At 46.6% G+C, this 23,128-nt stretch overlaps 3 protein-coding genes across 3 annotated transcripts; 2 read left to right on the top strand and 1 right to left on the bottom strand.

The window, feature by feature from the left end:
- Nucleotides 1-217: 217 nt before the first annotated feature.
- LOC125445039 (olfactory receptor 10G6-like) lies at nt 218-1,141 on the bottom strand. Its single transcript, XM_048517859.1, has one exon. It carries the CDS (start codon nt 1,139-1,141, stop codon nt 218-220), a length of 924 nt encoding a protein of 307 aa, XP_048373816.1.
- Nucleotides 1,142-13,081: 11,940 nt separating this feature from the next.
- LOC125444399 (olfactory receptor 4E1-like) lies at nt 13,082-13,952 on the top strand. Its single transcript, XM_048516809.1, has 2 exons — nt 13,082-13,852; nt 13,947-13,952. The coding sequence occupies exons 1-2, from the start codon at nt 13,082-13,084 to the stop codon at nt 13,950-13,952; spliced, it is 777 nt and encodes a 258-aa protein (XP_048372766.1).
- Nucleotides 13,953-13,979: 27 nt separating this feature from the next.
- On the top strand, nt 13,980-21,174 carry LOC125444398 (olfactory receptor 4E1-like). Its single transcript, XM_048516808.1, has 2 exons — nt 13,980-14,085; nt 20,215-21,174. Exon 2 carries the CDS (start codon nt 20,233-20,235, stop codon nt 21,172-21,174), a length of 942 nt encoding a protein of 313 aa, XP_048372765.1. The 5' UTR covers nt 13,980-14,085; nt 20,215-20,232.
- Nucleotides 21,175-23,128: the final 1,954 nt, after the last annotated feature.

Below are 23,128 nucleotides of genomic sequence, written 5' to 3'. Positions count from 1 at the left end.
CAAGGTAGGTGGGGCTAAGAGTGATCCAAAGAACTGTGACTAACCCAGGGTCACCCAGGTGGCATGTGTTGGAGTGCACAAGCTAATCTAGTTCACCAGATAAGCCTCCACACCTTAAGCAGCAGAGCAGGGAATCAAATCCGGTTCTCCAGATTATCATGCACCTGCTCTTAACCACTACACAAAGCGGTCCATTCGACACATGGCTCATTCAGGACTAGGGTGTCCTACTGGACAATTTCATTAAGGCAATTTTTATATCCTTGTTCCTCAGTGTATAGATTATGGGATTCAGAAGTGGAGTCAGGGAAGTGTAGAACACGGCAACCATCCCATCCAACGGTCCCTGGGATCCTGGCCTCAGGTAGATGAAGACAAGGGGGACATAGTAAGTCACCACCAGGATGACGTGGGCTGAGCAGGTTGAAAAAGCTCGTTGACGCCCTTCCGCACTGTGGATCTTCAGTACAGTGGACACGATATACACGTAGGAAGTCAGAATGAGAAAGAAGCAGGTTACGGCCACCAGGCCAACGTCAACCATGGTCACCGTCTCGTTGAGTGAGGTGTCGGCACAGACCAGTTTCAGCACAGCTGGGATGTCGCAAAAAATATAGTTCACTCGGTTCCTCCATCCAAAGGGCAGGCGAAAAATAAGGGCTGTCTCCAGGGCTGAGTGAAGGCAGCCGCCAAACCAGGTGCCCACGGCGAGGAACAGGCACGCCTTCCGGTTCATGATGGTGGCATAATGGAGTGGCTTGCAGATGGCCAGGAAGCGGTCGTACGCCATCAGGGTGTACAGGAAGCATTCCGCACAGCCCAGGAAGTGGAAGAAGAAGAGCTGGGACACACAGCCTCCGAAGGAGAGGCGCCCGCCGTTCTCCAAAAACCCAGCAATGATTTTGGGAACCACCACAGAGGAGACGGCCAGATCCAAGCATGACAAATGGCAAAGGAACCAGTACATGGGTTTGTGGAGCTGGGAACTGAACACCACAACCAACAGGATCACAAGGTTTCCCAAGAGTGTCAACAAATAGACAAGCAAGAAGAAGATGAATAAAGGACCCCTCAGGTGTGAGGGGTACGGAAACCCAGTGAGGACAAACTCAGTCAATGAAGTCTGATTTTCGCAGTCCATCTCTGTGATGCAAAAGTTATGGCTGTAACAAGTGTGAGAAATAGGGAGAGAAACAATTAAAGGTTTTTGCAGCCAAATTGTTCATAATTGTTCATAAAGAGGTTGTAGGCTTGCATTTGTAATATGTTATGTAATTGGCCCTTGTTAGTCCACAGTTATAGTCAACTGATATTGGGAATTGTCATCCAGGTCATACACAATTTGACAGTCAGTTTTGTCACACTGATTTGTTTATTACTCTAAAACAAATTGCCATTGGCTTATGTTATGTAAGGCTCATTCCGCACATGCAGAATAATGCACTTTCAAACTGCTTTCAGTGCTCTTTGAAGCTGTGCGGAATGGCAAAATCCACTTGCAAACAGTTGTGAAAGTGGTTTGAAAATGCATTATTTTGCATATGCGGAAGGGGCCTTTCAGAGCAAATAAACCCACTCTGGTGAAAATTAGCTTCCTTTTAGCTCCATGGTGCAATTTCCTTTGAAAAGTTAACAACAAATTCAGAATCTTTAAAGCAGAGAATCATCAATGTTGCTCTGAGTGCTGATTCAAAACTACAGAGCAATTTTACCCAGCTTTTCACAGTAAATAGAACGCTCACTGTTTTACTCAAAACACTTCCAAGCTGCAAAAAAGTAGGGAGATTCCACATTTCACTGCAATATCTTTTTCTTTCCTTTTTTAAAGACTTTTTCCTTTTTTAAAGACAGCGCAATCAGAGGCATAAGCTACTGAATTAACCCTTACAGCGCACTCCTAAACATCCTTACGAGTCCACTGAAGATCGTGGGCTTAGATGGCCCGGTACTGTTTTGTTTTGCGCTGGAGAAGTCCCCGCAGAGATTTCTGCTCTTTCCAGCGGGATCGTAATCCTATTTTTAATTTTTTAATTTTATTTATGATTTGGATTTGCAGACCGCCCCATCCCCAAGGGGCTCTGGGCGGTGCACCACAACGTCAGCATATATACAATGTATAACAAAGGATCGCAATCGTGACCACATAAACAATTGTTACATTTACTAAAATCCATTAAAATCCATTAAAACAGCGGTCAAAACAATAATAACAGGCATCCCATAACCCAATTCATTTAAAAGCCTCCCCAAAAAGAGGGAACGGCCGGACTCCTCCCTTGGAGGGTAACAGAGATGTAAACAAAGATACAATAGTAAAAATAAGTGAGTCAAGGTGAGTAAAATTTACCTGGTATCATCCCACCCTTCATGAGCTCAGGTGGGTGGAAAGTTAAGTGAGGCTGAGTGAGCTTGAGTGACACAAGGTCACCCATGGCAGGGTGAGGAGCTGAACATATATCTTAAATAAATAAATACCAGACCAACACTCTAACCATTATAGCATGCAGCTTCTCACTTGCTTCCTCATTCTACTCTCACCCAAGTAAAAGAGCATCACTTTGAGGAAGGTGAAAGACCATTTCGCAGGAATAGCATATTTTGGCAGAGTCTGTTAACATGGATTCAGTCAGTTTGAGTCCTCAGAACATATTTTATTGAAGTGTGAAATCTGGTCTGATCTGAGAGAAACCTATTGATCCTCCTCTTCATTGGTTCTGTGAATTCGTACTGTCAGAATTTTTTGCAGTTGTTCCTTGTATGTGAGGATTGTAAAACGAGAATGTCGGATCTCAATCCGTTTAAGAGCTTAGAGTCAGAAGAACAGTAAGATAAAAAGGAAGGTGGACCATACAAATGAATGAATAAATTGAGAACCGAAATACTCCGAAATGATCTCAGTAGCAGGGTTCAAGTTTTTATTCATCGCAAATCAGACTGAATTAGCCAGCTCAGATGTTAAAGGGAACAAGTCAATTTTTGACCAAATGTTGACCTGCAAATGCCTCAAAATCCTTCTCTTCTTTATATTGCTAGGGAGATTTTGGTCTCCCTGACTTTATTGAACACCTTGGGAATCCTTCTTTGGGAAGAACATCATCCATGAATTTCAGAGGAATGTCTACTGCGGTTTGCTTACCTGCTGGATCACTCACTGCTGGGTTTCCAATCAGATCTGGGTCTGTTTCATTTCCTCTCTGGAAACAACCTATAATCTATATGCATTGAAATTAACATGTCTGCGGTTCCTTCTGCCAAATCTTCTCTCCCACCAGTGGTGACTTTGCCTGTGCAAATCCCAAATTCTAATACTGGTGATGAATAACAGGAAAAAAGGCCATTGAGATTAGTACATCCTTACAAGTCACATCCTGTCCAAGAATCGATGAGCAGTTCATTTTGGGCGGAAGCCGGTGTGCTCTGGAAAGACAAATCTTCCACCACTTAACGAGAGACATCTACCTTCTTCAACGGCTCACCACCTGCCACTGGTTCCATTTGCTGTAATATTCTTGACTCTTCTTGGGGCCTTATAAAGTAGCTTGCTTGTGCGGTACCCTGTTTTCTCTTGAGGTGAATCCCAGAGCGTTTCTCTTCCCTTGAGGACCCATTGCACTGAGATTCTAAAGGGTTTCTGAAAAACAGACGTGCCGCCATTAGGAAAACTCGGTTGTGATTAATTTGAGTTTCACTTGGGACTAATCAAGGAACGTGGCATTCTGAAGACACCAAAGAGCAAGGATTGGAGTCTCTCGTCCTGGGTCGAATCCCCACTACCGTCTCAGCCAGGTTTCAGAACACAAACTAACCAGGTTTGAGGGACGACCTCCGGGGTCGAATCCCCACTACCGTCTTAGCCAGGTTTCAGAACACAATCGACCTCAAACCTGGTTAGTTTGTGTTCTGAAACCTGGCTAAGACGGTAGTGGGGATTCCACCCCGGAGGTCATCCCTCAAACCTGGTTAGTTTGTGTTCTGAAACCTGGCTAAGACGGTAGTGGGGATTTGACCCTAGTGATATTTAGAACAGGTTTCAAGGATTCAGTTATGATTGGAACCACACTGAAGGGGCAGGCATAGAAATAGAAACAGATGCCTGTTTCCGGATAATGATGGGCAGTGTGTACAGTTGGGGGTACGGGTGGGTGGTAGAGAAGAAGAAGAGTTTGGATTTATATCCCCCCTTTCTCTCCTGTAAGGAGGTTCAAAGAGGCTTACAATCTCTTTTTCCTTCCCCCCCCCTCCCACAACAAACACCCTGTGAGGTGTGTGGGGCTAAGAGAGCTCCAAAGAACTGTGACTAGCCCAAGGTCACCCAGCTGGCATATGTTGGAGTGCACAAGCTTGTCTGGGTCACCAGATAAGCCTCCACAGCACAAGTGGCAGAGCGGTGAATCAAACCCGGTTCTCCAGATTAGAGTGCACCTGCTCTGAACTACTACACCACACTGGTCAATGGCCAAGGGCCCCACCTCGGAAGCCCTGAGCCCTGGCAACTGCCCACCTTAGGGTACACTGACACTAGCCCTGTCTACTGCTCATTTGGATGGGGAAAATGAAGTCCCATCTTCTAATCAGCTCACTGCCACCAGTCTGTTCCTTCCCTCAGTGCAAAATTCCCACTGAGGGCCAGTGACAAACTGAGCTTTTTGGCAGTTTTGTGCCTTCTGCTGAGGGCAACTGTGTTCTGAGTATGCTTATGTTTCTAAGTTCTAGAATGTTCTGTTTGGGTTCTGGTGCCTACCTAGTTCTCTCCCCAAGGCACTGGGGCCCAAACAGAGAATTCTAGAACAAAGATGGTCCAGGAAACGGCAGACAAATTCTCAAATGTTTTGTCACCTTTATGTTGAAAAAGATATAGTATCTGACAAAGAGATTTGTGACTCTTGGAAGCTCACGCCCCACAAATCTTGCTGGTTTCTAAGGTGCAACAGGACTCAAATCTAGCTTATCTTCTGATGATGATCCATTGGGTTTTGTTCCCAGAGGAGTATCTAGGGTGTGACAGCCAGGGTGAGTGCCCTGAGCACCACTTGAAGAGGGCACCTTTGGTCAGCCACCTGGTTACCTATGCAGCAAGAACTTCAGTTTGCCCCAGATGGAGACTTCAGAGGCAAGGCACACCGTATAAAGCTGGACTCGGCCAGGATACAGTGCGGGGGAAAGGGGAGACGAGTTTTCAGTGATTGTCCTAAGACAGTGATGGCGAACCTATGGCACGGGTGCCAGAGGTGGCACTCAGAGCCCTCTCTGTGGGCACACACGAACAGAGTTCATCATGTGGAGGGGGGGGGAATCACACACACACACACACACATCTAGGCTGGCCTGGGTCGCTGGGCTCGATTATTAGCATTAAACCTAAGATCTAGTTTTGGGGAAGCAGAGTAGGTAACCCTGTTAAGCGCTGTTAAACCCCACTGATTTTCATGCAAAGAACTAAAGCGCGATCCTTTACCTGGGATTAAGCTCAGTTGCTGGCAATGGGGCTTGCTTCTGAGTAAACCCTCCTAGGGTCGTGATTCACCCGTTGGAAGAGTTGCACAGTTGCTTCAAAGCAAAGCCAACAACTACCACCAAGCTTACTCCCGAGTAACGCACGCCTCAGAGCCAACCATTTTTTCCTAAACTAAAACCTCAGCCTTCAGGTTAAATTGCCCTGTTGGCACTTTGCGATAAATAAGTGGGTTTTGGGTGGCAGTTTGGGCACTCGGTCTCAAAAAGGTTCCACCACTGTCCTAAGAGCTGTTTCCACAGAATTCCACAGAAAGGTTCCATCACTGTCCTAAGAGCTGTTTCCACAGAATTGCCCCTGTTTGTTCCACCAAACCTTCTCCCCAAGCTGAGCAGTTTTTATACAGAAGCCAGCTGGCTTCCTTTGGCTGTGTCTCTCACAGCGCAGAAGTAGACTCCAGCATCTCCCAGCCTTGCCTCGCCTTTGATGAGGTTGGTAGAGCGAGATGTTTTGATGACCTCCATCTGGTATTCTCCATCAGGAGTGGAGCCTCCAGTGAATCCCTGCACCAACCAAGACAAGGTACCCCCGGCGTGCTGCTTGTACCAATACATTGTGTCATGGCTGGTGACATTTTGATTACATGGGATCAGGATTTTGTCTCCCTCGGTATAGGTGAGTTGCTTGGGTTGGAATACTTGGCCGGAAATGAACCTTGGAGGCACTGGGAGAAGAGAGAGGCTCGAGGTTAAAGAGGTCGTACACCACAGACCCGTCCAGGAGCTGAGAGCTTGGCCAACCATGCAATCCCATGCAAAGTTACTCCATTCTAAATTGAGATTGAAATGACTCCGTATAGGACTGCACTGTTCATCCTCCTAGATTGCGAACTATATGCTTCATCCAGAAGACAATATATAGGCCCATATATTGAGAACGATGCCTACTCATCAAAGGTTAAATCCTTCTATCTGCTTTGTGATCAGTCTCCTCAGAGATCCCTAGACGTTGCCAAATTCCTGGCCCTGGCACAACAGATTCGCCACAGATTTTAGTTTATTTATTTATTCATTGTTTTAACTGCTGGAAATGTCTGCATCTACTTATTTTAACTTGATTCTCCTCAACCTCTCTGTTGTATTTTAAACTCATGCCAATAAAAGGTTGTTGTTGATGATGATGATGATGATGATGATGATGATGATGATGATGATGATGATGATGATGACTGCACTGTTAGTAAACAAAGATTTCAATCCATCATCTTACAAAGTTAATTCCCTCCCGCCCTTCTATTTAATTACTGTTGCCGAGACCAAGAAGAGGAGTTGGTGTTTATACCCTGCTTTTCTCAAGATTAAGGAGTCTCAAAGTGGTTTGCAAACTCCTTTTCCATTCCTCGCCCTACAACAGACACCTTGTGAGGCAGGTGGGGCTGAGAGAGTTCTGAGAGAGCTGTGATTAGCCCAAGGTCACCCAGCGAACTTCTTGCGGAGAAGCGGGGAATCAAACCTGGTTCTCCAGACTGAATTCCACTGTGCTTAACTACTATACTACACTGGGGAGCCCAATTTCAATCTGTGAAACTCAGCCAGAAGAATTAAATACCTTCTCTCCTTTCTAGGAGTTCCTCACACTAACTGCGGTGAACATTCAGTTTACCTTTTGGAGACAGATGGTGTTCTGTGATCTTCAGAATGTCTGTTCAGACCATAAGTACCTACACTATACTCTGTTTTTCCTAACTGTTAAAGAGGAAAGTCAGAAATGGACTCACCAAGAATGAAGAGAACAACGAAGAACATCCCTGTTACAGAGCCGGAAGCATTTGTCTCTCGGTCCCCCCAAGTGAAGAATAAGAGTTGGTTGTTCTGCCTCGCTTTTCTTCACCTTTCAGAAGTTTCAAAGCAGCTTACAATTGCCTTCCCTTCCTCTCCCCACATCAGACACCTTGTGAGGTAGGTGAGCCTGAGAGAGCTCTAAAGAACAGTGACTAGCCCAAGGTCAGCCAGCAGGCTTCATGTGTAGGAGCAGGGAAGCAACCCCGGTCCACCAGATTAAAATCTTCCCCTCTTAACCGCTACAAACTGACTCTCCCTACTGAGGAGAATGCTGAGTCACACCTGCTTCTTTCAAGGTTCCTGCATCTTAAGATCCACCTATGGTGAATGTCTAAGAAGACAAGTTCCTCTTCTGTTGCAAAGAATCCAGATGTTCACTTTGATCTGCACTGTGCAGCAGAGGCGTATCTAGGGAAAATGTAGCCCAGTGCAAAATCTGAGTTTTCCACACCTGCCCCCCCCCCCCATATGGGCGGCCATCCTCCCCCAACCACGACGCCCAAACAACATTTTTTTTGCACCAGGTCTTGAAGTTACTGCATGGCCCTCGGGGGAAGGAGGATGGGTGTGGGGACGATTTTCTGCCCCCCATGTAACTAAATGGGTGCTGCCCAGGGACATTTGACCCCATATTTCCCCTGGGCAGTACGCCCCTGCTGCTCATACATATTTCATCAGGGTGAGATCATTTATTAAGAGCAGCAGTGGCACTCAACCTGGAGGCTACAGAGCTGTGTATCTAATCTTTTTTCTTGGAGGAATGCGGGTTTCCTGATTCCCAACTCACCCGCCCTGAGCTGTGGAGGCTTCTGGGGAATTCAGATCAGCCTATTGCACTCCCACACTTCAGCTGGGTGACCTTAGGCTGTCATGCAGCCGAGCTCTCAGACTCTCTATTTACCCACCTCACAGGGTGTTTGTTGTGAGGGAAAGGCAACGAGAATGTCAACCCTTTAGTCTCTCCTGCAGGAGAGAAAGGGGGGATATAAATCCAAATTCTTATTCTTATTCTTATTCTTCTTCTATTGATTGATTGATTGATTGATTTGATTGGTTACTTACTACTCTGCCACTTACTTACTTACTTGCTCATTTTTACTTTACTTACTTACGCTACTTCTACTTACTATACTTTACTTGCTGCATTGTTGAGATTTCTTTATAGATCGGCACCTAATCCCCAGAGGGCTCTAGGTGCGGTTTACAACAATTATAAATTACTAAACAGTTAAAATACAGTTTAAAACCGCAGCCCCATTAAAAAAAACTTTAAGCAGCACATCAAATCCTAAAACAACCTTGTTAAGACCCTTAATACTCATCATATGGCTGTACTGGGCATACCAGGCTGAGTTGAGGGGAACGAAGTCCAAGATGGCAAGGATCACGCCATTATCAAGAATTTGATAACAGGCCGAGGAGGAGCTCATCATGGGGCAGCCAATCCGCGAGCCGGCCTCACCAAAGGCCCGTGATTGGAACAGCTTCGGTTGTTACAGGCCCTGCGGAACTACTGAGTCCTGCAGGGCCGAACATAAGTCAGTGTATGGACCTGAGTGAGGAGGAGGGAGGAGCATGGAGGCGACTGCCCCCTTATGTGACTTAAATGAAAACACAATAGCTGTGATGCCATGGTCCCATATGGATCCCATATGTCCGCTTAAGCGTGGTCTGCCCTGGCAGCAAACCACAGTTGGCCATAATCATGCTATTTTTTGAGTCCCAGCCTCCTCTTGCATTTAACAATTCCACACACAACGCCTGATGTATGTTGGGGAGCTCCTACTGGCTGCTGACTTAGGTTATTTTTGAGAAGAGTAGACAGATGCATGGAAGATAAGATTTCTCCCTGGCTAGTTGCCACAGGAAATAGCTAGCATGGTACGGTGGCTAAGGTGTTGGATTAGGATCTGGGAAATCCAGGTTCAAGAGCAGCAGTGGCGTAGGAGGTGAAGAGCTCGTGTGTCTAATCTGGAGGAACCGGGTTTGATTCCCAGCTCTGCCGCCTGAGCTGTGGAGGCTTCTCTGAGGAATTCAGATTAGCCTGTGCCCTCCCACACACGCCAGCTGGGTGACCTTGGGCTAGTCACAGCTTGAGGCTCTCAGCCTAACACCCACCTCACAGGTGGGTAATTGTTTCAGAGTTGTGAGGGGGGAAGGGCAAGGAAATTGTAAGCCCCTTTGAATCTCCTGCAGGAGAGAAAGGGGGAATATAAATCCAAACTCTTCTTCTTCTTCAAAGGGAGGAGAGGCGAATAATATAATTTGGTTGATCTCCCCAGCAGGGACAAAGATAGTGTATAAATTAAGTAAAAGAAATGACAAAACAAATAAGTAAACAGAACAGAAGTGTTTGATTCTGTTTTGAATGCACTTCTTCCTTTCCCAAGAATCTCCAAAATCCGGTCTTTTGCCACAAAAAAAAAACAAACTTTGCCATTCCTGTTCTTCTCCTGCCCTCTTGTGGTCATTTCATCTCATTCTTCCAAACAATCCGTTTTCGCAAAGATCCAAACTGGGGGAAACGGTGCTGTTGGGGAATGACGTCCAGCAATTCGTTTCTAGCATCAGGTTCAATTTCTTTCTCTACCGCCACCCCCAACACTTCACAATCTCAAAAGTCTCTGAGAATAGGTGGTCACATTACACTCCTCACAAGACATTTCCAAAAACGGCCTGATTTTGTAGCTTTCCCACAGGCCCCTTCCGCACATGCAGAATAATGCACATTCAATCCACATTCACAAGGGTTTGAAAGTGGATTTTGCTATTTTGCACAGTAAAATCCAGCCTCAAAGTGCATTGAAAGTGGCTTGAAAGTGCATTTATTCTGTGCGGAAGGTGCCTCAGGTTCATTATGATTTTAAAAAAATCCCAGTGATGATCTACAAGATTCTCTGAAAAGCAAATTGCTCATCCAGTGGTGGGATCCAAACATTTTAGTAACAGGTTCCGGCATGGCGTTGTGGATTCAAACTGTATGTGAAGCCAATGGGAGCTGGGCATTCCAGGGGTGAGGCATTCCTGGGCAGGGCTGTGGCAAGGACAATAGCAGCTGCGCCAAGAGTCCTTGAAGGCGGGAAACGAATGCACGCAGGCATAGGCTGCCACGCACGGGCGGCGCACCTCCTGCTAGACTGCTTCAAGTTCTGCGCGCTACTGCTGAGAGGAGGGGCGTAACTAAGGCAAAAATCACATGGCAAAATCACCCATTAGTAACCCCCTCTCGGCACACACAAATAGTTAGTAACCTACTCTCAGGATCCCACCTCTGTGCTCATCCCAGGACTGACCTCCTTGGCATTAAAAACAGATATGTGCAAACAGTAAGCAAACTGCCTGACTCTGTTATGTGTCTGTCATCATTTGTCTCACTGGAAAGGCCATACATGTGGAACATTCGAACAAGGAATCAAAGCAAGAGTTACATTTTCCACGCAGAGTTCCGTGCACTTGTCTCTTAGTTATTAAGGGGCAGGGGGTGGCTGACACCATGCAAAACTGTCCAGAAGTTTTGTGCAACTTTAACCACCCCCTTGGTGATTCCGTGTCACCAGTCCTGATCTCTGGGGGATCAACTTGTGGAAAGATCAGAAGAACAAGCTGACGTAAGGAGAGGCTGCATCTCTGCAAACCCCCTGCAAGGTTATATGTTTGGAGAGAAACACCATGACTGCAAAGACGAGTCCAGGGCCAAAGACGGCGAGCGGCAGCTATTCCTGCATTTATTCTGGAAAGCTGGTAAGTCTTTTATCCCTTGGAAATAGCAAACTGTGGAAAGGAGGTACTTTTCTGATGGATTTCAGTGTGAACTTGCTGGAGGTAGCTTGTGCCGTGTTCATCTCTTCCAAGAAATAGGAATCTAGGGCTCATTCCACACCTGCAGAATAATGCACTTTCAAACTGCTTTCAGTGCTCTTTGAAGCTGTGTGGAGTAGCAAAATCCACTTGCAAACAGTTGTGAAAATGGTTTGAAATAGCATTATTTCGCGTGTGCGGAAGGGGCCTAGAGCCTTATTAACCGGTTTATTGCAAGTGAAGCTCTCCTAGGGGTGTAATCACCACATTAGCGGTGTTCAACATGCTTACGACCCCTTCCACACATGCAGAATAATGCACTTTCAATCCACTTTCAAAATCGTTTGCAAGTGGGTTTTGCTATTCCGCACAGTAAAATCCAGCTGCGACGTGCATTGAAAGTGGATTGAAGGTGCACTATTCTGCAGGTGCGTAAGGGGCCTACGAGACTCCTTTTATGAGTTAAACTGGGCAGAGAACATTGCAGTGAGTTTAACTGCATGGGAATCCCATTTCAAATTATGGTCGTGCAGGGAGCGATCGTTTCAGAGTGCAGCCAGGTTTGTCTGCAGCAGAAAGGCTAGACTGAAGCACTGTAAAAACCAGCAAGATTTGAGAGATCAGCTTTCAAGAGGCACAGTTCCCTTCATACTGGGAGTGACTCTTGGAAGCTTATACCTCAGAAATCTTGTTTGTCTGTAAGGTGTTACGGGGTCAAATCTACCAGGGTACGATTTTACCCTTTTAAATATTGACCGTATTCCTTGGATTTTAACCCTGTTTTAGTCTTTGTCTTGCGTGACCTGCTCAGGTGGGCTGCAATTTGGACCAGAGCATTGCCTCGGTCATTCTCCTCACCAATATTGGGGACCTTTGGATTTATATCCCCCCCCCTTTCTCTCCTGCAGGAGACTCAAAGGGGTTTACAATCTCCTTGCCCGTTCCCCCCTCACAACAAACACCCTGTGAGGTAGGTGGGGCTGAGAGAGCTCCGAGAAGCTGTGACTAGCCCAAGGTCACCCAGCTGGCGTGTGTGTGGGAGAGTGCACAGGCTAATCTGAATTCCCCAGATAAGCCTCCACAGCTCAGGCGGCAGAGCTGGGAATCAAACCCGGTTCCTCCAGATTAGATACACGATGAGCTCTTAACCTCCTACGCCTCCTGCTGCTTACAAACTCCTTTCCCTTCCTCCCCTACCCCCCCCCCACCACCACCACAACAAACACCCTGTGAGGTGGGATGGGGCTGAGATAACTCTGAAGAACTGTGACTAGCCCAAAGTTACTCAGCTGGCGTGTGTGGGAGTGCACAGGCTAATCTGAATTCCCCAGATCAGCCTCCACAGCTCAGGCGGCAGAGCTGGGAATCAAACCCCGTTCCTCCAGATTAGATACACGAGCTCTTAACCTCCTGCACCACTGCTGCTCCTGCTCAGGTGGGCTGCAATTTGGATCAGAGCATTGCCTCGGTCATTTTCCTCACCAAGACTTTTCCCCCTCAAGCTGCTCTTGGATTCACTGTAGGAAAAAAAATTGTATTGGGGGGGGGGGGGGGGGCCATAAACAGACAGACTTGCAGAAGGCATGCAAAAGACTAGCCCTGGCCTAGAAGAGTTTGGATTTATATTCCCCCCCCCCTTTCTCTCCTGAAAGGAGACTCAAGGTGGCTTACAAGCTCCTTTCCCTTCCTCTCCCCACAACAGACACCTTGTGAGGCAGGTGGGGCTGAGAGAGTCCAGAGAGAACTGTGACTAGCCCAAGGTCACTCAGCAGGAATGCAGGAGTGCGGAAACACATCTGGTTCACCAGATAAGCCTCCACCACTCAGGTGGAGGAGTGGGGAATCGAACCCGGTTCTCCAGATTAGAATCCCCCTGCTCTTAACCACTATGCCGTACTGGCTCTCAGTCCTACACCTATGTAACTTTTTCTGTTATTGCCCTAACTGGCAGTCTTCAAGGCTATTATAATTCATTTGCTTTTCTTCTAGAATGGAAATGGAAGAAACAGTGACTCCAAACTTGACGGCGGAGGCACAAAATCAGACCTCAGTGACCGAGTTTATCCTGGTGGGCCTCTCTAATGACCCCAAGACACAGCTGGTCCTCTTTGTGGTCTTCCTGGTTCTCTACCTGATGACACTGGCGGGCAACTTCCTCATTGTGGTCACCATCATTCATGACCAAGCTCTTCACACGCCCATGTACTTCTTCCTGAGCAACCTCTCCTTCATTGATATCTGTCACTCCACAGTGACTGTGCCCAAGATGCTGGCTGACTTCCTCTCCACCGAGAAGACCATCTCCTTCGGAGGCTGTGTGGCCCAGATGTTCTTCCTCCACCTCTTTGCCTGCACGGAGATCTTCCTCCTCACCGTCATGGCCTACGACCGCTACGTGGCCATCTGCAATCCGATGCACTACCTGACAGTCATGAGCCACAAAGTCTGCCTCTCATTGGCTGGGGCGATCTGGCTGGGTGGTACGGTCCACTCCCTTGCTTTAATAGGTATGACCATCAAGCTACCCTACTGCGGCCCGCAAGAGGTCGACAACTTCTTCTGTGACGTCCCTCCAGTCATCAAGCTGGCGTGCACCAACACTTACGTCATCGAAGTCCTCATTGTTTCCAACTCGGGGCTGATCTCCGTGGTCTGCTTCGTCGTCCTGGTGGTCTCTTACGGCGTCATCTTGGTCTCCCTTCGCAACCGCTTCGCAGAAGGGCGGCGCAAGGCGCTCTCCACGTGCGCGGCGCACCTCACGGTGGTCACTCTCTTCTTGGGGCACTGCATTTTCATTTACTCCCGCCCCTCCACCAGCTTCAAGGAAGACAAGGTGGTATCCGTCTTCTTCACAGCTGTGACTCCATTGCTCAACCCCATTATCTACACGCTGAGGAACGAGGATATGAAGCGAGCGCTCAACAAACTAATCGGCCGGAAGGTGGACGCGGAGAAGAAGTGAAGGCCCTTCAGCACAATGAAAAGCTGAGCGAGGTCAGTAAGGTTGGGTGAGGGAGCTGGACGGACCCACCGTGTGGTTCCCAACCCCCTGGGGGAGCCTGGAGATCTCCCAGAATGAAAACTGGATCTCCTTTCCGCACAAACCTTTTAAAACATTGTGAAATAAAACGTTTCCTCCAGTGAGTTCCACATTGTTTTAACCCCCAAAACCAGAGGTGGGATCCAGCAGGTTCTCACAGGTTCCCGAGAGTAGGTTACTAATTATTTGTGTGTGCCGAGAGGGGGTTACTAATTGGGGATTTTGCCACGTGATTTTTGCCTTAGTTACGCCCCTCCTCTCAGCAGTAGCGCGCAGAACTTGAAGCAGTCTAGCAGGAAGTGCACCAGCGTGAGTGGCAGCCTGCGCCTGCGTGCATTCGTTTCCCGCTCTTCCTTGCCACAGCCCCTCCCAGAATTGCCCCGCCCCTGGAATGCCTGGCCACGCCCCGTCGTGCCCCGCCCCGCCACCATGGGAATCCCACCATGGGAATCCCACCACCATGGGAACCTGTTACTAAAATTTTTGGATCCCACCACTGCCCAAAACGTTTTATTTCCAGCCTCAGAATGTTTTAAATGAACCCCCTATTTTAAAACGATTTTCTGGCTGAAACGTTCTGAAAGCGTCTTCAGTTGCTTGTGCGATCTGTTGACTGTGTTCCCGTGTTTCTCTGCATTCCCTGAACTTCCTCCCCCGCACCATTTCCTGAGCTCCTTCTTTCAAGGCAGGGAGGGGGAAAGAGTTTTGGGCCTGCCGTTTTGTCTTTGTTTTCAACTAGGGGCGTTTTGGCTGTTGTTGTAAGCCACCTTGACCCAACAGCCCACCTTGACCCCCCCTTGACCCTCCTCTTCCTCTTCTTCACTCCTGGGTCTCTTACCACCTATGGGACCCGCTTCTCCCCCCCTTTCAGTGCTATCAGTCGCAGACCAGGAAAGGGATTTGGGCGTCTTAGTTGATAGTTCCATGGGAATGTCAACTCAATGCATGACAGCTGTGAAAAAGGCAAACTCTATGCTGGGGATCATTAGGAAAGGAGTTGAGAATAAAACTGCAAAGATTGTCATGCCCTTATATAAAGCAGTGGTGCGACCGCACTTGGAGTACTGTGTCCAGTTCTGGTCGCCGCATCTCAAAAAGGATATTGAGGAGATAGAAAAAGTGCAGAGAAGGGCAACGAGGATGATTGAGGGACTGGAGCACCTTCCCTATGAGGGAGAGGCTGCAGCCGCTTTGGGACTCTTTAGTTTGGAGAGGAGACGACTGAGGGGGGATATGGATCGAAGTCTACAAAATTATGCATGGGGTAGAAAATGTTGACAGAGAGACATTTTTTCTCTCTTTCGCACAATACTAGAACCAGGGGGCATTCATTGAAAATGCTGGGGGGAAGAATTAGGACTAATAAAAGGAAACACTTCTTCACGCAACGTGTGATTGGTGTTTGGAATATGCTGCCACAGGAGGTGGTGATGGCCACTAACCTGGATAGCTTTAAACGGGGCTTGGAGAGCTGGACTAGATGGACTCTGGTCTGATCCAGCTGGCTTGTTCTTATGCTCTTATGTTCTTTCGGGAGGGTTTTAATGAGGGTTATTGCGGACATTGTTTGTTACTGATCGCTGCGTTTTAAATTGTTTTAATGTATTTAAGGGTTATTGTATATATGTGATTTGTGTTGTTCACCGCCCAGAGCCCTCCGGGGGTAGGGCGGTATACAAAACCCAATAATAAATAAATAAATAAACAGGAAAGGTGGAAATAAACAGTTTAATAAACAAACAAATACGAGCAGGTTTTTTTCGTTGCGCTGAGGAGCATTTTGCCCTAGAAATCTTGCCCTGCAGTTTGAATGAGCACTGCAGTGTTACATGGGTACCACTTCAGCGTGGTGTGGTGGTTAAGAGCAGGTGGATTCTATTCTGGAGAACCGGGTTTGATTCCCCACTCCTCCACCTGAGTGGCAGAGGCTTATCTGGTGAACCAGATGTGTTTCCGCATTCCTACATTCCTGCAGGGTGACCTTGGGCTAGTCACAGTTCTCTCTGGACTCTCTCAACCCCACTGACCTCAGGTGTCAGTTGTTGGGAGAGGAAGGGAAAGGATTTTGTAAGCCACCTTCAGTCTCCTTACAAAAGGGAAAGGTGGGGCATAAATACAAACTCTTCTTCTTCTCTTCAAAGAGACATAGGCTCATTCTGCACATGCAGAATAATGCACTTTCAAACTGCTTTCAGTGCTCTTTGAAGCTGTGCGGAATAGCAAAATCCACTTGCAAACAGTTGTGAAAGTGGTTAGAAAATGCATTATTTTGCGTGTGCGGAAGGGGCCATAGATCCATGACCAGACCATAGTTTCGTTGGAAGTTGGGCGATGGACACTGACACACTGTTTTTTTTCTAAAGCATCTTGAAAGAGCTTCTCAACTTCAGAGTTTCCAAAACTTTTGAAGCACCCAGGTGACTTCCCTTGGGGCTTACTTGAACAGCTCTACAGTTTGCAGTCCTCAGAGCATCAAACTTCCTTTCTGCATCCCAACCGATGTCACAAACAATGAGTTATTGCTGAGGGTGAAGGATATATACAGAGGGATCTGGGTCGGCAGCAGAAGGTGCAATACCACACCCAGGCCGGCGGTCAAAAGGAACCACAAAAAAATGTAACTGCTTTGGTATAGGTTAGATTTTTCCTTGGTAGATTTTTGGTTTTGAACCAGTTCTGGTTTTTTTCAGGAGCCAAGCTACAAAGAAAACCTAGAATTAGAGTCCTCCTAGATTGCAATTTATCACAAAGAATGCAAAATGTGGCAGAGTTTTTTCTGTAGCTGACTTTGCATTAAGGATGAATTTAGAGCTAGGAATCTAAAACTGACCAGTTGAACTTTTCCCACCAGAGGAATCCGCCTCTTCACTCAGGATAGTTGAAGTTGTAATTATGATGTGCAGATTCTGTACGGATCAAGTACGGATCATTTTCATTTCCCTTAAGTAGAAATCTATGGCTTTTTGGACGAGCACATTTTTTTAGTGTTGAAACTGAGCAGCTGGAATTGACCCAGAAATAATTCTGGCCCGGATATTACCAGCCACAAGAAAGGTAAGTTCTGCTGGGAAAGAGAACCTGGGATCCTCTTAAATTAGTGAACTGTAATAATTAAAATGAATTAATTATAGCTAAGTATCTGGGTTGCAGGATAGACCTCCTATTGGAATGGTTGTATTATATTGGGGGGTTTTTTTGTTTCTGTACAAGATTGTATGTTTTCCACATCAGGACTGCATAAAACATCAACATTGCTGTCATGAGAAATGCCACTTTTGAATTTAAAAAACTTGTTTGTTGTTATGATAAGAGCATTATCATATCAACAAGATCAAATCTCTGCTCGGCCGTGGTTCTCCCCGATAGCAATCCTAAGTAGAGTTGGAGCTGTCTAAAGTCTATTTAGGGTTAGTGGGATTAGAACAATATATGTTCTTTCCAACTGCCATGTGCATGCCCTTGCTCTCTCAGCCTGTTCTACTTTGCAGGGTGGTTGTGAGGCTGAAATGGTCAAGGGAAACCCGTGTATGCTAGCCTGAGCTCTCGGGAGGGAGTGAGGAATAAAAGTGGACTAGACAGATAGCAACTCAGGTGTAAGGCCTGAAAAGCTGTGTGTTTGGATGAAAGTTCAGGTTTCGTGTATGTTTTCTTCAGCGGTTCTGTTCTCCACTTTTCTTCACTGTTCTCTTTGTCGGCTTGTTCACAGTGTACATGCATGTTATATCAGGCTTTTAAATACATTGTATACAGTATTTATGTATACAGCTCCTTTTGAAAATGTAATAGACCTATAATGCATAATGCTGATTTACGGATGGAGAGATAAGGTTGGAAGATACATATGTGTGATGCTGTAGAAAACAGAACCAAACTAAAGAGTTACGGGCTTAGTGTGTGTGTTTGTGTGTGCGTTTGCGTGTGCGTGTGTGTGTTGGAAGAAACATATGTGTGATCCTGTAGAAAACAGAACCTGCATTTCTGGCTGACAGAAGTCAGGAAACGGAGGCTGCAAAGCTTTACATCAAATTTACTTTCCCGTCATTTGCAGAAGTAAAATATGCAGGAGCCTCCAAGAGATGCAGTCAGCATTGTTTCATCATACTCGTGTCTGTTGTAAGAGAGAGCCAATATGCCCTTACTTTATTATTATTATTATTATTATTATTATTATTATTATTATTATTATTATTATTATTATTATTATTATTATTATTATTATTAATTTGATTTAATATACCGCCCTATCCAGGGCAGAAACCAGTGCCTGGATAAATATGGAGTTCATATCACACGTTAATTGATTGATCGATCGATCGATCGATCGATTGATTGATTGATTGATTGATTGATTGATTGATTGATTGATTGATTGAATGTATTGCATGTGTTGAATGTACCATGAACAATACTCAGCATGGAATTACTCAGTGCCTGTATAAAGAAAAAGCTAGTGTATACTATGTACAGATTGTATGAGCATTTACTATAACTTGCGAGACAAAATGAGAAAAAATGACCGCCTAAATTCTCTTAGCAAGGATTCACGGTGGTGCGGGGAGGGGGGGTGGAATCCAGAGCTTTCCAATTCTAATCTGAGTTGTGCTATCCACATTGCCTCTAAGGTTTAAAGATGGAACTCTGGCCCTGATTTTGAAACCCTGCCCTTTCATTATAGTGCGTGAGAACAAAAGCCAAAACAGTTCTTTTTAAAACATTTCATCTTTGACGCCAGAAATCCCCATGTGTATGGTCAGTGAATCATCTATGAGGGTTAGAAAGATTGATTGATTGATTGATTGATTGATTGATTGATTGATTGATTGATTGATTGATTGATTGATTGATTGATTGATTGATTGATTGATTGATTGTCTAAGGGTTTCACGGCCGGAATCACTGGGGTGCTGTGTGATTTCCGGGCTGTATGGCCGTGTTCTAGCAGCATTCTCTCCTGACATTTCGCCTGCCTTTGTGATCCTCTGAAGATGCCAGCCACAGAGGCAGGCAAAACGTCAGGAGAGAATGCTGCTAGATCATGGCAATACAGTCCAGAAACCACACAGCACCCCAATTGATTGATTGGTTGATTGATTGATTGATTGATTGATTGATTGATTGATTGATTGATTGATTGATTGATTGATTGATTGATTGATTGATTGATTGATTGATTGATTGATTGATTGATTGATTGATTGATTGATTGATTGATTGATTGATTGATTGATTGATTGGATTGGATTGGATTGGATTGGATTGGATTGGATTGGATTTTCAAATTGCCTTTCCCCTTCCGGGCTCAGGGCAGTTTCATAAAACACAGAATGATAAAAGTATAAATACAAATATAAGTACAATTTAAAATGTAGTTGTAACATTTCACTTTGACATCAGTCTGAACTGATGGCCCCATCTTTATAGTAAATGCCACCATTAATTTGAGATGGGAAGTCAATAATAGAAGACATTAAAGGGGGAGGAAAGGGGGAGATGGATGGGAGGGAGGGAGGGAGGGAGGAAAGAAAGAAAGAAAGAAAGAAAGAAGGAAGGAAGGAAGGAAGGAAGGAAGGAAGGAAGGAAGGAAGGAAGGAAGGAAGGAAGGAAGGAAGGAAGGAAGGAAGGAAGGAAGGAAGGAAGGAAGGAAGGAAGGAAGGAAGGAAGGAAGGAAGGAATGGTAATTGACCCACCATGATGACCCACCATAGCTGCCACAACCATACACCTGATGTTAGATCTTATGCTTATTGTTTGTGCATTTTTTGGCAATTGTTAGAATTGATATGTATGATTTTTAATGTTAAATTAAATAAAAACTATCTTTTAAAAAAAACCCATACACCTGATAAAACAGCTCTGTTTTACAGACCCTGCAGAATTGCGTTGGATTCTGCAGGGCCCTGGTCTCACCAGACAGAGCGTTCCACCAGGTAGGGGCCAAGCCCGAGAAGGCCCTGGGCGAGGCTAGCAGGACCAGGGGAACGAGTCTAACTAAAATCATCCATGCTTTCCTTGGGTTGTTAAAACTGGATGGCAGGGATCTCGGAGGCCACCACGGCAATTTCCTTGTCTTTTGTTCTTTCCAGCTTGAGCTCCAAGCTACCATGGTCCCTGAAAACGACACCACCGTGAAGGTCTTCATCCTCTCAGGACTGACCACGAACCACAACGTCGAGCTGATGCTCTTTGTTATCTTCACCGTCATCTATACATCGATCCTCATTGGCAACATCCTCATCGTCGTCACCATCGTCTACGACCACCACCTCCACACGCCGATGTACTTCTTCCTCAGCAACCTCTCCTTCATCGACGTTTGCCATTCCTCAGTGGTCATGCCCAAGATGCTCGCGGACTTCTTGACGGAGACCAAGACCATCTCTTTTGGAGAATGCATAGGCCAGATGTTCTTCCTCCACCTCTTTGCCTGCACGGAGATCTTCCTCCTCACCATCATGGCCTACGACCGCTACGCCGCCATCTGCAATCCTCTCCATTACACGACCATCATGAGCCACCGGGTCTGCCTCCAGTTGGCCGTGGCCATGTGGTTGGGTGGCTTGGTCCACTCTGTTGCCCTGACCGCCCTGACGCTCAATTTGCCCTACTGCGGCCCCAACGCCATCGACAATTTCTTCTGCGACGTCCCTTTGGTCATCAAGCTGGCCTGCGCCGACACCTACGTCTTTGAAATCCTCATTGTCTCCAATTCAGGGCTGATCTCGGTCGTCTGCTTCGTGGTCCTGGTGGTTTCCTACGTGGTCATCCTCATCTCGCTGAGGAACCGCTTCTCTGAGGGGCGGCGGAAGGCTCTGTCGACTTGCGCCGCTCACCTGACCGTCGTGACCTTCTTCCTGGGGCACTGCATCTTCATCTACCTCCGGCCGGCCAAGAGTCTGGCAGCGGACAAAGTGGTTTCCGTTTTCTTCACGGCCGTCACGCCTCTGCTCAACCCAATCATCTACACCCTCCGCAATGAGGACATGCTGAGTGCTCTGAACAAACTCCGAGGGCGGCAGGTCACCTCTGGAGAGAAAGGGCATTAATCGGGGCGGGGGGAACTGCGGCTCAGTGGTAGAACATTTGTTTCGTATTCTACGCAGTGGCGTAGGAGGTTAAGAACTCGTGTATCTAATCTGGAGGAACTGGGTTTGATTCCCCGCTCTGCCGCCTGAGCTGTGGAGGCTCATCTGGGGAATTCAGATTAGCCTGTACACTCCCATACACGCCAGCTGGGTGACCTTGGGCTAGTCACAGCTTCTCGGAGCTCTCTCAGCCCCACCTACCTCACAGGGTGTTTGTTGTGAGGGGGGAAGGGCAAGGAGATTAATACAATACAATAAACCTTTATTAGGCATAAATAATTCTGCATACAGTATGTTTGTATGATAAACAACAATACAACGAGGAATTCAGAACACAAAGCTAGGATGAATTATACACAAACTTTCTGGAGACCTATTGTGATATCCATATATTAATTAAAACCGATTTGAAAGGGCAAGGAGATTGTAAACCCCTTTGAGTCTCCTGCAGGAGAGAAAGGGGGGATATAAATCCAAAACTCTTCTTCTTCTTCTTCTCTCTAAATGTCTCAGATTTCATCCCCGGCATTTGCAGTTAAAAGAAGTCAGGTAGTAGGTGATGATGAAAGGCCTCAGTTTGAGTAGACAAGAGTATGATGATGAAGAAGGAGGAGGAGGAGGAGTTTGGATTTATATCTCCCCTTTCTCTCCTGTAAGGAGACTCAAAGGGGCTTACAATCTCCTTTCCCTCCCCCCCTCTCGCAACAAACACCCTGTGAGGTGGGTGGGGCTGAGAGAGCTCCAAAGAACTGGGACCAGCCCAAGGTCACCCAGCTGGCATGTGTTGGGATGCACAAGCTAATCTGGTTCCCCAGATAAGCCTCCACAGCTGAAGTGGCAGAGTGGGGAATCAAACCCGGTTCTCCAGATTAGACTGCACCTGCTGTTAACCACTACACCAAGGTGCTATTTGTAGGGTTGCCAACTCTATGTTGGGAGATTCCTGGAGATTTTGGGTGGCGGAGCCTGAGGCAGGTGGAGTTTGGGAAGGGGAGAGTATAACACCTTCAAAGCATCCATTTTCTCCAATGGAACTGCTCTCTATAGTCTGGAGATTAGTTGTAACTCTGGGGGGTGCACAAAATCAGTTCTTGCCCCAGGCTTCATTTCCTGTACATACGCCTCTGACCTCATAAAATGTCTGTTGGGGGGGGAGAGGAAGGGAAAGGAATTCGGAAACCCCTTTGAGTCTCCTTACAGGAGAGAAAGGCAGGATATAAATCCAACCTCTTGGTGTAATGGTGAAATCCAACCAGCATGGTATAGTGGTTAAGAGCAGGTGCACTCTAATCTGGAGAACCGGGTTTGATTCCCCGCTCCGCCACTTGAGCTGTGGAGGCTTATCTGGGGAACCAGATTAGCTTGTGCACTCCAACACATGTCAGCTGTGGTGACCTTGGGCTAGTCACAGTTCTTCAGAGCGCTCTCAGCCCCACCCACCTCACAGGGTGTTTGTTATGGTGGGGGGGGAAGGAGATTGTAAGCCCCTTTGAGTCTCCTTACAGGAGAGAAAAGGGGGGATATAAATCCAAATTCCTCCTCCTCCTCCTCCTCCTCCTCCTCCTCTTCTTCTTCTTCTTCTTCTTCTTCTTCTTCTTCTTCTTCTTCTTCTTCTTCCTCTGCCTCATGCTGAGAGGAGGCAGTGGTAAGAGTGCCGAGCGAGAATCTGGGAGACGCGGTCAAATCCCATTCTGCTCCGAAGCTCAGCCTGACCCACCTCACAAGATGGTTGTGAGGAAAGAATGAGGAAAACAGAGCCAGGCCTGCAGCTCTGAGCTGTTTGGAATGTGGGTGGGACAAAAATTGTATGAGTATGATTGACAGGGCCAAGCTATGCAAAGTTACAGTTGGCTTCCAGGACCTTAGAAGAGTGTGATGGTTCCCAACTCTGGGTTGAGAAATTCCTGGAGATTTG

This window comes from Sphaerodactylus townsendi, linkage group LG15 (assembly GCF_021028975.2).
Source record: "Sphaerodactylus townsendi isolate TG3544 linkage group LG15, MPM_Stown_v2.3, whole genome shotgun sequence".
In the NCBI taxonomy this organism is placed as follows: Eukaryota; Metazoa; Chordata; class Lepidosauria; order Squamata; family Sphaerodactylidae; genus Sphaerodactylus; species Sphaerodactylus townsendi.
The sequence above is the reverse complement of the archived record's forward strand: the minus strand, read 5'-3'. Positions and strand labels throughout refer to the sequence as shown.

Coding starts and splice junctions, on each gene's coding strand:
- LOC125445039 (XM_048517859.1), bottom strand. CDS start 1,141: ATGGACTGCGAAAATCAGACTTCATTGACTGAGTTTGTCCTCACTGGG.
- LOC125444399 (XM_048516809.1), top strand. CDS start 13,082: ATGGAAATGGAAGAAACAGTGACTCCAAACTTGACGGCGGAGGCACAA.
- LOC125444398 (XM_048516808.1), top strand. CDS start 20,233: ATGGTCCCTGAAAACGACACCACCGTGAAGGTCTTCATCCTCTCAGGA.